Source organism: Geotrypetes seraphini, chromosome 11 (genome assembly GCF_902459505.1).
Source record: "Geotrypetes seraphini chromosome 11, aGeoSer1.1, whole genome shotgun sequence".
Taxonomy (NCBI): Eukaryota; Metazoa; Chordata; class Amphibia; order Gymnophiona; family Dermophiidae; genus Geotrypetes; species Geotrypetes seraphini.
The window spans coordinates 48905106-48918427 of record NC_047094.1 but is presented as its reverse complement, the minus strand read 5'-3'; the positions used below and the strand labels follow the sequence as shown (position 1 = coordinate 48918427).

General features: G+C 38.9%; 1 protein-coding gene across 3 annotated transcripts in view; it reads right to left on the bottom strand.

Moving 5' to 3' along the window:
* RHOT2 (ras homolog family member T2) overlaps positions 1–13322 on the bottom strand; it is a 78039-nt gene that overhangs the window by 47300 nt on the left and 17417 nt on the right. For all 3 annotated transcript variants that reach the window (XM_033963034.1, XM_033963032.1, XM_033963033.1), the window contains exons 7-10: positions 12367–12475; positions 6256–6357; positions 2117–2215; positions 1861–1969 (exon numbers count right to left, since the gene is read on the bottom strand). In XM_033963034.1, the coding sequence (XP_033818925.1) occupies positions 1861–1969; positions 2117–2215; positions 6256–6357; positions 12367–12475 (419 nt within the window). The remainder of the gene's footprint in view (positions 1–1860; positions 1970–2116; positions 2216–6255; positions 6358–12366; positions 12476–13322) is intronic.

Sequence of the window (13322 nt, the reverse complement as noted above, 5' to 3'; positions counted from 1 at the left end):
GGGAGTAGGAATCCTTTCTGACATTTTCGCTGCTGTTGGGGGGGGTCATGGTGCAGGTTCATTTTTTTTTGGGGGGGGGGCATCAGCGTGGGGGGATTTTTTTCTCTTTTTTTTTTAATGGAGCAGATTGTGCATGTATACACGCACAACATCTGCCCCATTAAAAAAAGATCTTGTTCGAGAGAAGTTACAAGTTTGGGAAGGTGCAATAAGTTATAAAGGGGGGACTCTTCTTGACAAAGCCTAATGGTGAAACATAATGAAACAAGAGGTCCCTTCCCGACATGAGCAACTTTAAAGAAAAGATAAGTTTAACTTACAAATACATTCTACAAAGCATGTAGAATGTAGCACTTTGTAATTATTTCAAAAAATCCAAAAAAAGTATTTAACTGGGTCTGATGACGAGGTCAGTGCAAGCAAAATATTTTAGCCATTGAAAATGGCTAAGACCTGAAGGGGTATATTAAAAATGTTGAAAAAGGATGAAATACTATTGTCTTGATATATCATTAAAAAAAGAAGCCCTATCAGCAGTGACAGGAGGCTTCTTCCCTGTCACTGCTATTAGGGCTCTGTGCATGTGTCAATTGTTCACTGAGCGATCGATCGGTCGCGTTTACATGCAAATGACTTGCACCTCCGTATCGATCGCTTGTCCACAATCGGCCAGAGAATCATCCAACAACAATCCAGTTGGTATTACCAATTATCTTTAGTGCATCCAGGCCTTAGACACATCTAATCTTATAATAATAATAAGTAGTAGTATCCTGCCTTCTTAAATCCTATAAGGCTTCTGTCAACATATTAGGAAACATTTCATAAATATAAATATGAACATAACATAGTAAAACACAATTTATAAATAAAAGTAATTACAATTCACATTTTTAAAAATAATTCATAATTCAACACAAGTAAAAATAAAATACAACCAAAGCACAATAGTAAAACTAATTCCATCCAAATCAAATCTCACTCCCTGTTCTCACTAAGGAACAGGTAACTAAGAGTCACAATTTTTATTAAAGAGAAAAAAAGGACTGTTACCGCAACAGGTGTTATCCAGAGACAGCAGGCAGATATTCTCACATATGGGTGATATCATCCACAGAGCCCGGTTCGGAAGGGCTCTGTGAATGATGTCACTCATATGTGAGAATATGCTGCCTACTTGTCCTAGGATAAATTACAACGAAAGAAAGTCTAAATATAAACAACAAAGACAAACATATTACGGCTTCCTTATAGGGGGCGGCCTATCTAAAGACATCATAGATAAGCCGCCCCATTAGTAGATCAGCCGAGGCGCTAGTGAAGTCCCCATACTTGTAAAAATACTGTAGCTCCCTCGCTGGATGGCTACCAGCTACCTCCTCCAATGTTGCATCCAGCAGTGCAGGGCAGGAGAGATCTTTTCAGCATCCAGCCTGGCCCCATGCTACTTCCTCAATGCCTGCCGTAAGTTCTTGTGAGACCCGCAAGAACTGACGTCAGGCATTGAGGAAGCAGCGCAGGGCCAGGCTGGATGCTGAAAAGATCGCTCCTGCCCTACATCGCTGGCCGCGACATTGGAGGAGGCAGCCATCAGCCATCCAGGAGGTATTTACCGGTGAGGGGGATGATGTATATGCTGCCCCATTGTATAGGCTGATGTAGGTTTTAAAACTCTTAGATAAGTCGCGTCTAGTAACATGAGGTGGCTTATCTAAGAGTTTTAAAACCTACAGCAGCATTTCCTGCGGCATATACATGGTGAAATACAGTACACAACACATCTCCCTACATGAGGACAGCTTAAAAAGCCCAATCATTTCTTAATCTCTTTTACATTAAGGACATCATATACTTTCTTACCATTTAATGTCAGGCCGTTGTCTCTTATTCCATCAGTTGTGTTCTTCCACACCACCATTTTCACATCCTCTAGAGCTTGAGGAGCCAATGGATTCCCAAAGCAGGACTTCTGCCTCCCAGAACAAAAATAAGAATGAGTCAGAAAAACAACTTGCTAAAGGATGAGCATGTTCAGAAGTCTTTTTATGACAACACTTTTATGACCATTGGAACCTCTCTCCTCCCTTGCCTTCTCCAGCATCCCCTTCTTGCTTACCTGGAAGAAGTTAAGTTCATCATCACTCAGGATCTGATTGTTATCCTGGTCAGAGATGTTAAATATGCGTGTTAGTGCTCGGGTGGACTGTGGCCTTAGCTGCAAACAAAGAACAAAGTCAAAACACAAAGATTCTGGGAATCTTCTCTTCACTCGTTTGCCATGGACTGAGAGCTCTGGAGGACACATTTTTTTTCTCATGCATGTTCCTAAATAGCAGGCCTAAACTAAGCAGATAGTGTCAGCATGGTGACCATATTAGCAAGCCTAAACTAAGTGGATAAGTTAACTAGATGGTGACTGAACACTACTGCTATCCAGATAATTTTAAAATCAACTGGCTCTGCCCTAAACCTAGTCCCATGTTATACCAATAATATCAGACTATTCAGTCATATTTTCAGCCCAATACTAAATTTTAATTCTGAAAAATATGCACATAGAGAAGCTATACATTCATCAGCTAACAGTGAATAAACATCTTCTTTTGAATATCAGCCCAACTGTATATTAAGTATATCCTTAATCTGTCCTTACAAGCCATCCTAAATTTTCTTATATCATTACATCAATATAATGAGAATAAGACTTGCTTTATAGGGTGAGATCGCAAGTACTTGTTATAAACCCAAAAAGTAGCAAGATTCCATACTACCTACCCCCAGGGATAAGCAGTGGATTACCCAGGGTCTGTTTACTAACAGTTTATGGACCTTATTGTCAAGAATTTGTCCAATTTTAAATCCAGCTAAATTTTAAATCCAATTTTAAATCCAGCTTTTGTTCCAGAGTTTAACTATGGCTTCATGAAAAAATATTTTCCATTATTTTCTGTGGTGGATGGAGAGATTGAGAGAAGGGGGGAAGATGATGGAAGTGGGGAGAAAGAGAGAGAAGGGGCAGATGATGGAAGTGGGGAGAAAAGGGCAGATGATGGAAGTGTTGAGAAAAGGGCAGATGATGGAAGTGTGGAGAAGGGGGAGAGAGAAGAGGGCAGATGATGGAAGTGGGGAAAAGGGAGAGCAAATGCTGAATGGAAGTGGATAAAGAGAACACATACAGGATGGAAGGAGAGATAAAGAAAAAGGACATATGCTGGATGGGGAAGAACATATGCTGGATGGGGAAGAACATAGAGTTAGTGAGATAGTGGAGGGGTGAAAGGGGTGGCATGCTGTGGGTAGACACAGTGAAAAGAGGGAACTGAGGACTGCATAGTAAGAAATAATTTAATTTAGACGGAGGCAGAAAATAAAGAAGGAAGACCAGAGAAGAAAAGGAAAGGGAAGAGAGAGAGAGATGCCAGAGAACGGGGAAGGAGACAGAGATATCAGATCTGAGCAGATGAACGAGAAGAGAGGGATGCTAAAAACCACAGGGGAGGGGGAAAGAGAGATGAAAGGAGAAAGATGCCAGACCATGAGAGAACAGAGGGAAGATGATGGATGCCAGACCAAAGAGAGGGGGTGGGGGGTCTATAGGATAGATGGCAGGAAGAGACAGATAGTTTCTGGAAGGGGCAGACAGTGGATGAAACGGGCAGATGCTGGATTAAAGAGACAGGGCAGATGATGGAAGGAAAAGATTGAAAAGAAGATGAAAGCAGAAACCAGAGATAGCAAAAAGTAGAAAAAAATCATTTTATTTCTATTTTGTCATTAGAATATATCAGATTTGAAATATATATCCTGCTAGACATAACTGGGGACTGCAAAGCGCTTCTTTAGCTTCCAACTGGCTTAGGGCTCTCTCTGACAAGGGGGCACTCCCCTAACACTATTCATGTCATGTGTGATTTCAGTATACTGTTAGCATGATATTTCTGTGTAGCATTCTGTAATAATTTGGCTTGTTCAGTTTTTTTGATAGTAGAGGGAATATATGTGAAGGGGAGGGGAGACAGGGTTTTGTTGGTCCTTGCTCTGTATATTTGTATTTATAAAATGACAATTGTACAGAACATTGTTTCTTTTTATACTTTAATAAAATACGTTCAATATAAAATCATAACTGAGGCTTGTGCGGATGGGATCAGATGGTTTGCGGGGACTGAGCTCGCAGAGACGGGGCGGAAATGTTTTTTTTTAAATTTCAGTCTTAGTAGTTTGCCGGTCCACAAAATAATTCTTTTATTTCTGCCGGTCCAAGGGTGTAAAAAGGTTGAAGAACACTGCTCTATTACATCCTCCCTCTGTCAGTTTTTCTCCAAGTCGAAGGGTCCTAATTTCTTTGGCCTTTCCTCATATGACATTTCCATTGTTCCATCTCCTTGATCTTTGGTTACTCTTCCCTGTACTTTTTCTAATTCCTCTCTATATTTTGAGATGCGGTGACCAGAATTGCATACAATACTGGTCACCACATCTCAAAATATACTCCAGATGTGATTCCACCACAGAAAAAAAGACAGAAAAAAAGACAGAAGCATTATGGTATTTTATTCTCTATTTCTTTTCTAACAATTCTTATCATTCTGTTTGCTATTTTGGCTGTTACCACAGAAAGAGATTTCAACATATTGTCCATGATGACACCTAGATCTTTTTCCTGGGTTGTGACTCTTAAGTGGAACCTATACTTTGGGTTACTCTTCCCAATATGCATCACTTTACTTTTGTTTACATTAAATTTCATCTGCAGTTTGGATGACCAGGTCCCCCTGCAATTTCTTTCAGTCCACATATGACGGAATAATTTTGTGTTATCTGCAAATCTGATCTCATTTGTGGTTCCCATTTCCAGATCATTTATAAATATGTGGCCCTTTGCTATTCATTAGGGCTGAGGATGACCCAGCTTCAGATGGGTAAGTCTGGGGCTTTCCTTTGCATTTCACCATGGCTCTCTCTGCAATTCACCCATAGCAAAGTCAGAGCTAAGTGGTTTGCTCCCTCTGTCAGCACCATCTTAGCCACTCTCTTTACTAATACATTTAATGAAATTTCACATGTTATAATTTAATTGAAACCCTGTTATATCCACAGGGCCTATTTGCAAAGCACATTAACACTTGTTAGTAAATCAGCCCTCTGGGTCAGGAATCTAACTGAATTGTAACTTGTCTTGAGTTTGGTTTTTGGTAAAGTAATAAAAGTCCAAATCTAAATTAAATTATATAAAAGTACATAGAAAGAGGTTGAATGAGCAATGCAAAATATTTAGTTGTATTGCACAAATTTCAGATACAATGCATATGTGCACTGGAGAAAATGTTGAATTCAGTGTGTGGTTTCAGTATATAAAGGGCTCTGTTGGCAAGAGATCCTAAAGAATTCCTGTAATGCTACAAGGTTGCTATGGAAAAATGATTTTAGAGCTGCCAGGGTGCTCCTGTTCTGTGACTCCCAAAACTCACATCTGCTCATTTTATTAGTTAAAATTACTTGGTTACAACGAAGAAAATACAAAATACAAAAATCAGGATGCCATCTTCCTGCTGCCACCAAACAATGAATTGATAGCACTATACACTAATTGCTATAGATGAACAAGAGCTCCATTAAAAGCACAACCTGTGTTTCACACTCCACCCTCACTGTGCAACAAAATCTGAATAAATAAGAAATGAAAGCTACTGAAAAATCATACATAGGTCTCTAAAGTCTCATTTTGGATACAGATATCTTTCAAAGCATATACAGCTCTCCCTCAGTATTCACGGTTTCCCTATTTGCGAATTCGACTATTCGCAATTTTTTTTCTTCTATTTGCTGGCTGCCTGAATCTCCCCAGACATTACCTGGTGGTCTAGCAGTGATGCGGGGCAGAAGCGATCTTCTTATGCTCCTGCCCTGTGCAGAATCATCATCAAAATGGCTGTCGCGAGTTCCCGTTGTAATCTTGAGACTACAATGGGAACTCAATAGGAAGATCGCTCCTGCCCTACGTCACTGCTAGACTATCAGGTAAGGTCTGGGGATGCAGGAGGGAGGCGGGAAGGATGCAGAGCTGGCCCAAAAACTTATTCATGATTTTTCTCTATTTGCGGGCCGGCTCCACACCTAACCCCCTTGAATATGGGAGAGCTGTACAACAATTAGAAGAAGAGAGAAGCAGGTAGAGAATAGATCCTTTGGGAGGTGAGATAATGAAAAAAACTAGGATGAATAGGAAACCCTAGCTCAGAAGTTACATCTTACCTGTTTCTCCTCTGGATCGTAAAGAGGGGCTGTGGGGTGCAAGACGGCTTTCTGTGCATAGTAGAAAAGTTCTGAGATATTCTTCAGGTTCTTTGCTGAGCACTAGTCAGTGAAAGTGAGGGAAAGAATGAAGAAGTATTAGCAAAGTGACATGCAAGCACTTCTAATAACAAATGTCCACCCAATATTGAATAGACACCAAATTAGTAAACTGGTTGCTTTGATCATGTTACTAGACGTGGACAAGGCTATAGAGCAGGGGTAGGGAACTCCGGTCCTCGAGAGCCGTATTCCAGTCGGGTTTTCAGGATTTCCCCAATGAATATGCAGGAGATTATTTGCATGTACTGCTTTCAATGTATATTCATTGAGGAAATCCTGAAAACCCAACTGGAATACGGCTCTCAAGGACCGGAGTTCCCTACCCCTGCTTTAGAGGTTCTCAACTTGCATAAATTGTATTTTTTTGTAGCAGACTGGGTCTTTTTTTTGAAGATTGTTTGCAGAGGTTGGTACATAGTTTTATGCTTTCAAAATGGACTACTATAATTTACTTTCCCCCTCTTTTACGAACGCATACTGAGATGGACCCTGACCTGTCTAAGTTGCAGGAGGCATATAAAATAGTGCAGACTGAAATCTAAGTCTACAAAATGGATGGGAAAGTTTCCATTTCTGAGGAAATGAAACTTTCAGTGCTGGATACTGGACTTTATCCACAAATTACTTCATATGTCCTTGGCTGACAGCTCAGACCAACCAGACTGGAATGGACTGGCTATAGAGTAAAGAGCACTGTCTACAGAGATACAAGATAAGAAGAAAGAAAAAGGAGGTATTACCTTATATGGTCAAGGAGGAAACTCTTGCTCATGAAGCCTGGGAGGCAGAAACAGTATGAGGGGCATAATCGAAAGGGACGTCTAAGTCCGTTTACGTCCATCTCGCAAGTCGTCCAAAGTTAAAAAGAGCCTAAGACACATTTTCGAAAGAGACGTCCAACTTTTCTTTACTTTCAAAAATCGTCTAATTATACATCCTGCTGATCTGATCGTCCAAGTCGCTAAATTGTCCATCTTTATACCACATTTCCGTCCAAGTCCACAACACCTAGAACAAGCCCTGTTGGACGTGGGAGGGGTCTGCAAAGTGATGGATTGAACACCCAGACATGCCACCTAAATAGTGGGGTACCTTACAGGGCACTGCTGTGAACTTCACAAAAAGGGTGCCATGGCTTCTCCTCCCTACAGCTCCCTTATAGGTCATAATGAGCCCACCAAACCACCTCCAGAATCCCCTAGATCCACTTATCTACCACCCCAATAGCCCTTATGGCTGCAGGAGCCACTTATATGCCAGTACAAAAGGGTTTTGGGTTGTATAGGGAAGTGCACATGTTTCATTATCAATGCAGTAATTACAGGGGCTTATGGGCATGGGTCCTCTTCTCTATGGGTCCTTAACCCACCCCCCAAGATGACTTAAGCTGCCTCTGGGCTGGACGACTAGGCTTTCCTATGCCAGGCGGCCAGGTGATGATGGTCTGGAGGCTGAAATTTAAAGTTGTGAATAAAATTTTTTATGGGGGTGGGGGGGTCGGTGACCACTGGGGTAGTGTGTGGGGGTCTGTTTTATGTGTTTGAAGTGCTTATCTGGTGAGTTTAGGTGGGTTTTTTGTGACTTAGACCATGTTTTACATGATCTAAGTCACAACGTCCAAGTTCCATCTAAGCTCTGTTGTGAAACTTTTGGTTTTACATGCTATACGTCTATGTCTAAGCCGGCCCACGTCCCGCCCAATTCCCGCCTTCGACACGCCTCCCGAAATGCCCCGTTTAGCTTTGGACGTTGAGCGGCATTATGAAGGCCTAGGTCGTTTTTAAATACGTCCAAAACCCGGTTTTATTATCGGCGCTTGGACGTTTTTGAGAAATGTTCTTCCAAGTATTGACTTAGGCCATTTTTTTGACGTTTTTCTCTTTCAATTATGAGCCCCTATGTGTTCAGGATAAAGTTAATAATAATTTACAAGGAACCAGGTGATCCTCTAGTGATGTCATATAAAGTATAAGAATGTAGCTTGGGCTCTCAGAGACATTTTCTATACTAATAGATGTCGGCACTCTGTCATGTGGTAAATTTCTCTCCTATGTGCTAATTTTATTATATGCTGAGATCTTCTTTAAGATTATTTCATATGCTGTTTATTGTTAAGAATATACTGTAACAATAAAACATCAGCATTATTCTAAGGCACATAGCACGTGGTGTGGTCATTCTCTCTTAGATCGGGAGGTAAGTGATGGGGCCTAGCAGCGGGTTCTTTCAATAGCACGGGTTTTAGCGCCGGCAGTGGTGGTAACTGCTCCGACGTTCATAGGAATTCTATGAATGTCGGAGCATAACCTGCGCTATGCGTCCGTAAAAGAGGGGGTTTAATTGAGGGGCACCAAGGTACTTTTAACTCAATTGCAGATGTTGCAGAATATGGCTACCAGATTGGTTCTGAACAAAAAGAACAAGGACAGTGTGACTCCGCTTATAGTGAAGTTACATTGACTTCCAGTTCAGGCACGTATTGATTTTAAGATTGTGTGTCTTATGTTTAAGCTTTTATATGGTGATGCCGCTTTTAACCTGGTACAGTTAAATTTGACTAGGTTTGGTCGATTATCTACTAGATTGTTAAATTAAAAACAAAGTTTGCATCTCCTTCTGCTACTCATTTATCTTCCACTTGAAAAACAAACAGTTTGGCACTGTTTCTTTGACTATGTGGGACTCTTTGCCATCGATTTGGAGATGTGAACATAATTAAATTTTGAAAACTTGGATTTTTAGGCAGTATTTGACTTGATCATTGTATATGTGGACATGTTGAATTCTACTATAACATTCCCACCAGTAGGCAGTTTCTTTTAGTATTGTAAACCGTAGAGCTCATGGCCTGATGGTATATAAGAGAAATCTGATTAAATTAAATTCAAGCCCCAACCCAGACAGCTATACTAAAGAATTTTACAAAATATTCAAGAAAGAGTTTAACTCTGCATCTTCTGCAATTGTTTGAAACTTTCTTATCTCTGGATTCAGATACAGGTACCTTTACAGAGGTGCTTATGACACCGAGATGAGACACAATCCTGTTCATAATTACAGACTCATTACATTGTTAAGTCAGGCTGTAAAATGTTTGCTAAAATATCTGGTCAACATTTTGGACTAAGACTAATTGTTTCTCTATTTCTGCTAGCTTCACTCAATCTATGAATTCTTTTGCCCCACACAACTATTTGGGCCCCTTAGATGTTGCAGAGAATAGACCTTAGAAATGGACATAAATGTTGGCACTGCAAAATGGAATAAGGCAACCTCTTACAAATAGTTTTTTAAAGCCCCCTTAATCCAAATATTTTGGAAACAAGTCTAGACTTATAGGCAAAAAACAAACAAATTGCATTTTAATTGAATGTAGAGTTTAATGTGTGAGAATGCAAGAAAAAGTAGATATCACGTCTTGGTTTCATAGAAGCTTTAATTCAATAATTCAGGCCAAACAATAGAAATGCCTAAGACGTGATATCTGCTTTTTCTTGGACTACCTTGGGCTATCTGCAGATTATAGATTCTTTTACTGGGTTCTTCAAGTTTAATGTGGGCACTGTGATTTTCAAATCTTTTGCTTTATTCAAAGGAAAATATTTGCTAATTTTATTAGCATGCCAAATTAATTTCTCCAATTACATGTCACTTTATTAAACATGCACTTCTGGTGAAATACAGTCTGTATGGTACAAAAATATGAGCTCCAAGCAGCTAAACAATCAAACAGGTTTAAGAAAATATTTGAAGTATAATGCCCGTTATTAGAACATATTTTGGCAAATGACACATATACTTACAATTATGTATAATTATTATACTACCATCTCATTTTTAAACTGTAAACTTCCTCAACACGTGCTGATTTATTTAAGTTGTATCTTAATGTTGCTCCAAAAACATGGAGCCCTGCTGTCTGCACATTCCCTGGACAGTGTCCAGAAATCCTTTGCAGTCATACGTAACTTATGACAAATTTGAAAATTCTTCGATAAGAGAGCAATTCCGACTCCTGGTCCAATCCCTGGTCCTACTAGACTATTGCAACATCCTTTACTTACCATGCCCCGCAGGCATGATAAAACAATTACAGACCATACAAAACATGGCCTTCAGACTGATCTATTCACTAAGCAAATATGATCAAATCACTACAGCATACCTAGACACACACTGGCTCTCAATGCAAGCACAAATATTATTCAAATTTTACTGTGTACTATTCAAAGCTCTGAATGGCGCTACCCATACCTACCTGAACGATTGCCTTATCCGGAATTACTCAACCAGGCCAAAGAAAACTCAGACTCCATTTACTCATTTCCCCAATCAAAGGCACACAGGACGAGAAGATATACGACAGACTACTAGCAGCTCAGGCAACAAAACTAGACCAACATCTCACTCACTTACTGATAACTATGCCTGATTACAAAACCTTCTGAAAGGAAATAAAGATCTTGCTATTCAGGAATTTTGTCAAGATAAACTAATGCCTTACGTTAAGTATCCCTTATTTCTAAAAATCACAGTCTTGCAATTAGTACCTGATTCTGTAATTCTCCTGGAAATGTCCAGCTTACCTCTTTTGTAATCCAACTAGAACTGCAATGTTAAGGCGGAATAAAAGTCACTAATGTAATGTAACAAAGAGCACTTGAGAATTCTTGTACAGGCTTTTATCTCATTTAAATTATTGTAATGTTCTTTACCTGGGGCTATCAGTAAAGCTTAGAACAAAATTACAACTGTTACAAAACACAGCTGCAAAACTCATCTTCCAGGGTCATAATTATGACAATTACTTTGTTTAGAAATTAACATTAGCTTCCATTATAGGCAAGGGTCATTTTTAAATTGTTATGCTTGGTTTTTAAGATTTTGAATGGTTTTTAAGATTTACAATAAAATATTATCAAACATATAAGACTAACGTTAGATGCTTAAGTTACAGCATTAACAAGATAAATAAATGTAGAAAATAAAACTATCATTAAATTTCAAGTGGTGTTATTATCTGACTATAAAGGAATATTACATTCAACTGTTCATTTTTTGACATTTGATATACTGTCCTCTTACTAGGCTGCTTCAGAATGGAATAACCTTCGTACTAATGTGAAAAAAAAATTGTTTTGCAAAATTTTGATGCTCTATCAAGACCATCCTTTAAAAAAAATATTTAGATTTACAGTAAATACTGTAAAGTTTCTTACGATTTCTGTTTAATGTAACTGTATTTTGTTTATAATTTCCATTCATTTTCATGTATTTCAATTTTATTCTGATTGATTCTATTGTAACTGAAACTTTCAAATGTAACCTGCTCTAGATCTCATGGAGTAAAGTGGGCTGTAGGAAAATTAATTACATTTTGCATGTAGATCACAATTTCAAGAGTAAGGAGAGAAAGTGAAAAAATGAGGTTTGAGAAAAAGAAAACAAAGAGACAACCAACAAAAAGAAGGAGGGAGAAAGTGATGGATAGAGTAGAAAAAAAGACACAAGAGAAGCTCACATTCCAACTTTGTTTCCCCTCCAGTGAGAGGTTGTAAACTGAAAAACACCATGAACATCTTCTCTCGCACCAAGCAGCATCATGGGGTAAAGACCTAGAACAATTGCTTTCGCCCACTACTTATGAGGAATTTAGGAAACGTCTAAAAACACACCTGTTCCTAAAGTATCTAGACAACTGATCCTCTCTTCTCTCTCCCCTCTATAGCGATTAACTTGTTCTATTGATCACTCTCTCCTCAAAAATGGATTTCCTGTCCTATTAACCCTATTTCTTCCTCCCCTCTTAAAGTCAATCAATTTGTACCTTTGCTTAATCTTTGTAAACCGCATAGAACTTCACGGTATTGCGGTATATAAGCTGTTATTATTATTACTAAAGTGAAAAAATGAGGTTTGAGAAAAAGAAAACAAGGAGACAACCAACAAAAAGAAGGAGGGAGAATGTGATGGATAGAGTAGAAAAAAAGAGAGTGGGCAGCGTCTTACCTCTACACAAGTTTCGATCTCGGAGAACTGGTTCATGATGGGTAGAATGGCTTCCATGGAACTCCCTGACTGCAGGTCTGACTTGTTCCCTACTAGGATGATGGGAATTCTGGGAAAGGAGAGAACTGTTTTTGCAATAGATGGCTCATAAGACACTGATAATTATAGAATATTTCTCATAATAAGATGTACAGGCATGAGAAACAGCCAAATCTCAAGACTTTCCCACAATATGTAATCTCGCTATTTAGCAAAGTGGAGCTAAGTGGACACATTTAAGGGAGTGCATCTGCGCTGTTCACAAAATAATCGTGTAAGATTCCAAAAATAATGCATGTAGCTAGTTTGACTTAAAAGAAGAAATCACTCTAATGATTTCAGCTCTCTGCAGACACCCCATTTTTGAACAATTATTTGCTTATGGCGATTCAAAGGACAGAAAATAAAGTGCTTTCTCCTACTGTTATTTATTGTCTGAGGACCAAGGAGTTTTGAAGCTTGCATCAACTCAACACTGAAAGATTTTAGAGATGCCAAAGAAATATTGATACATGCACTTTTCAAACCGTTGTCACATGTTTAATTTGGACACTGTGAGCATCAGTTGTACTTTGGTGGGTACTCTATGACAATATCAAGTTTCAAGTTTATTAAAATTTGATTAATTGCTTATCATAAATTCTAAGCGATGTACAATTAAAATAAGGGGAATACATGCAGTCATTAAAAACAGGTATGATGACAAAAACAGTAACAGACATACTGGAATGTTGGGAAAAAGGGTGGACTAGAATGTTTTGAGGAGAGAAACATAAAAAGGAAAGGACAGGAGGAGGGGAAAAAATTTAAGATATTTAGAGTGTTGAAGATTTCTTGGAATTTACAGGTGTGTGACAGTTGTCACTGATGATATGAAAACTGAGATTGTGAATGAATCAAAATTAAGGGCTCCTTTT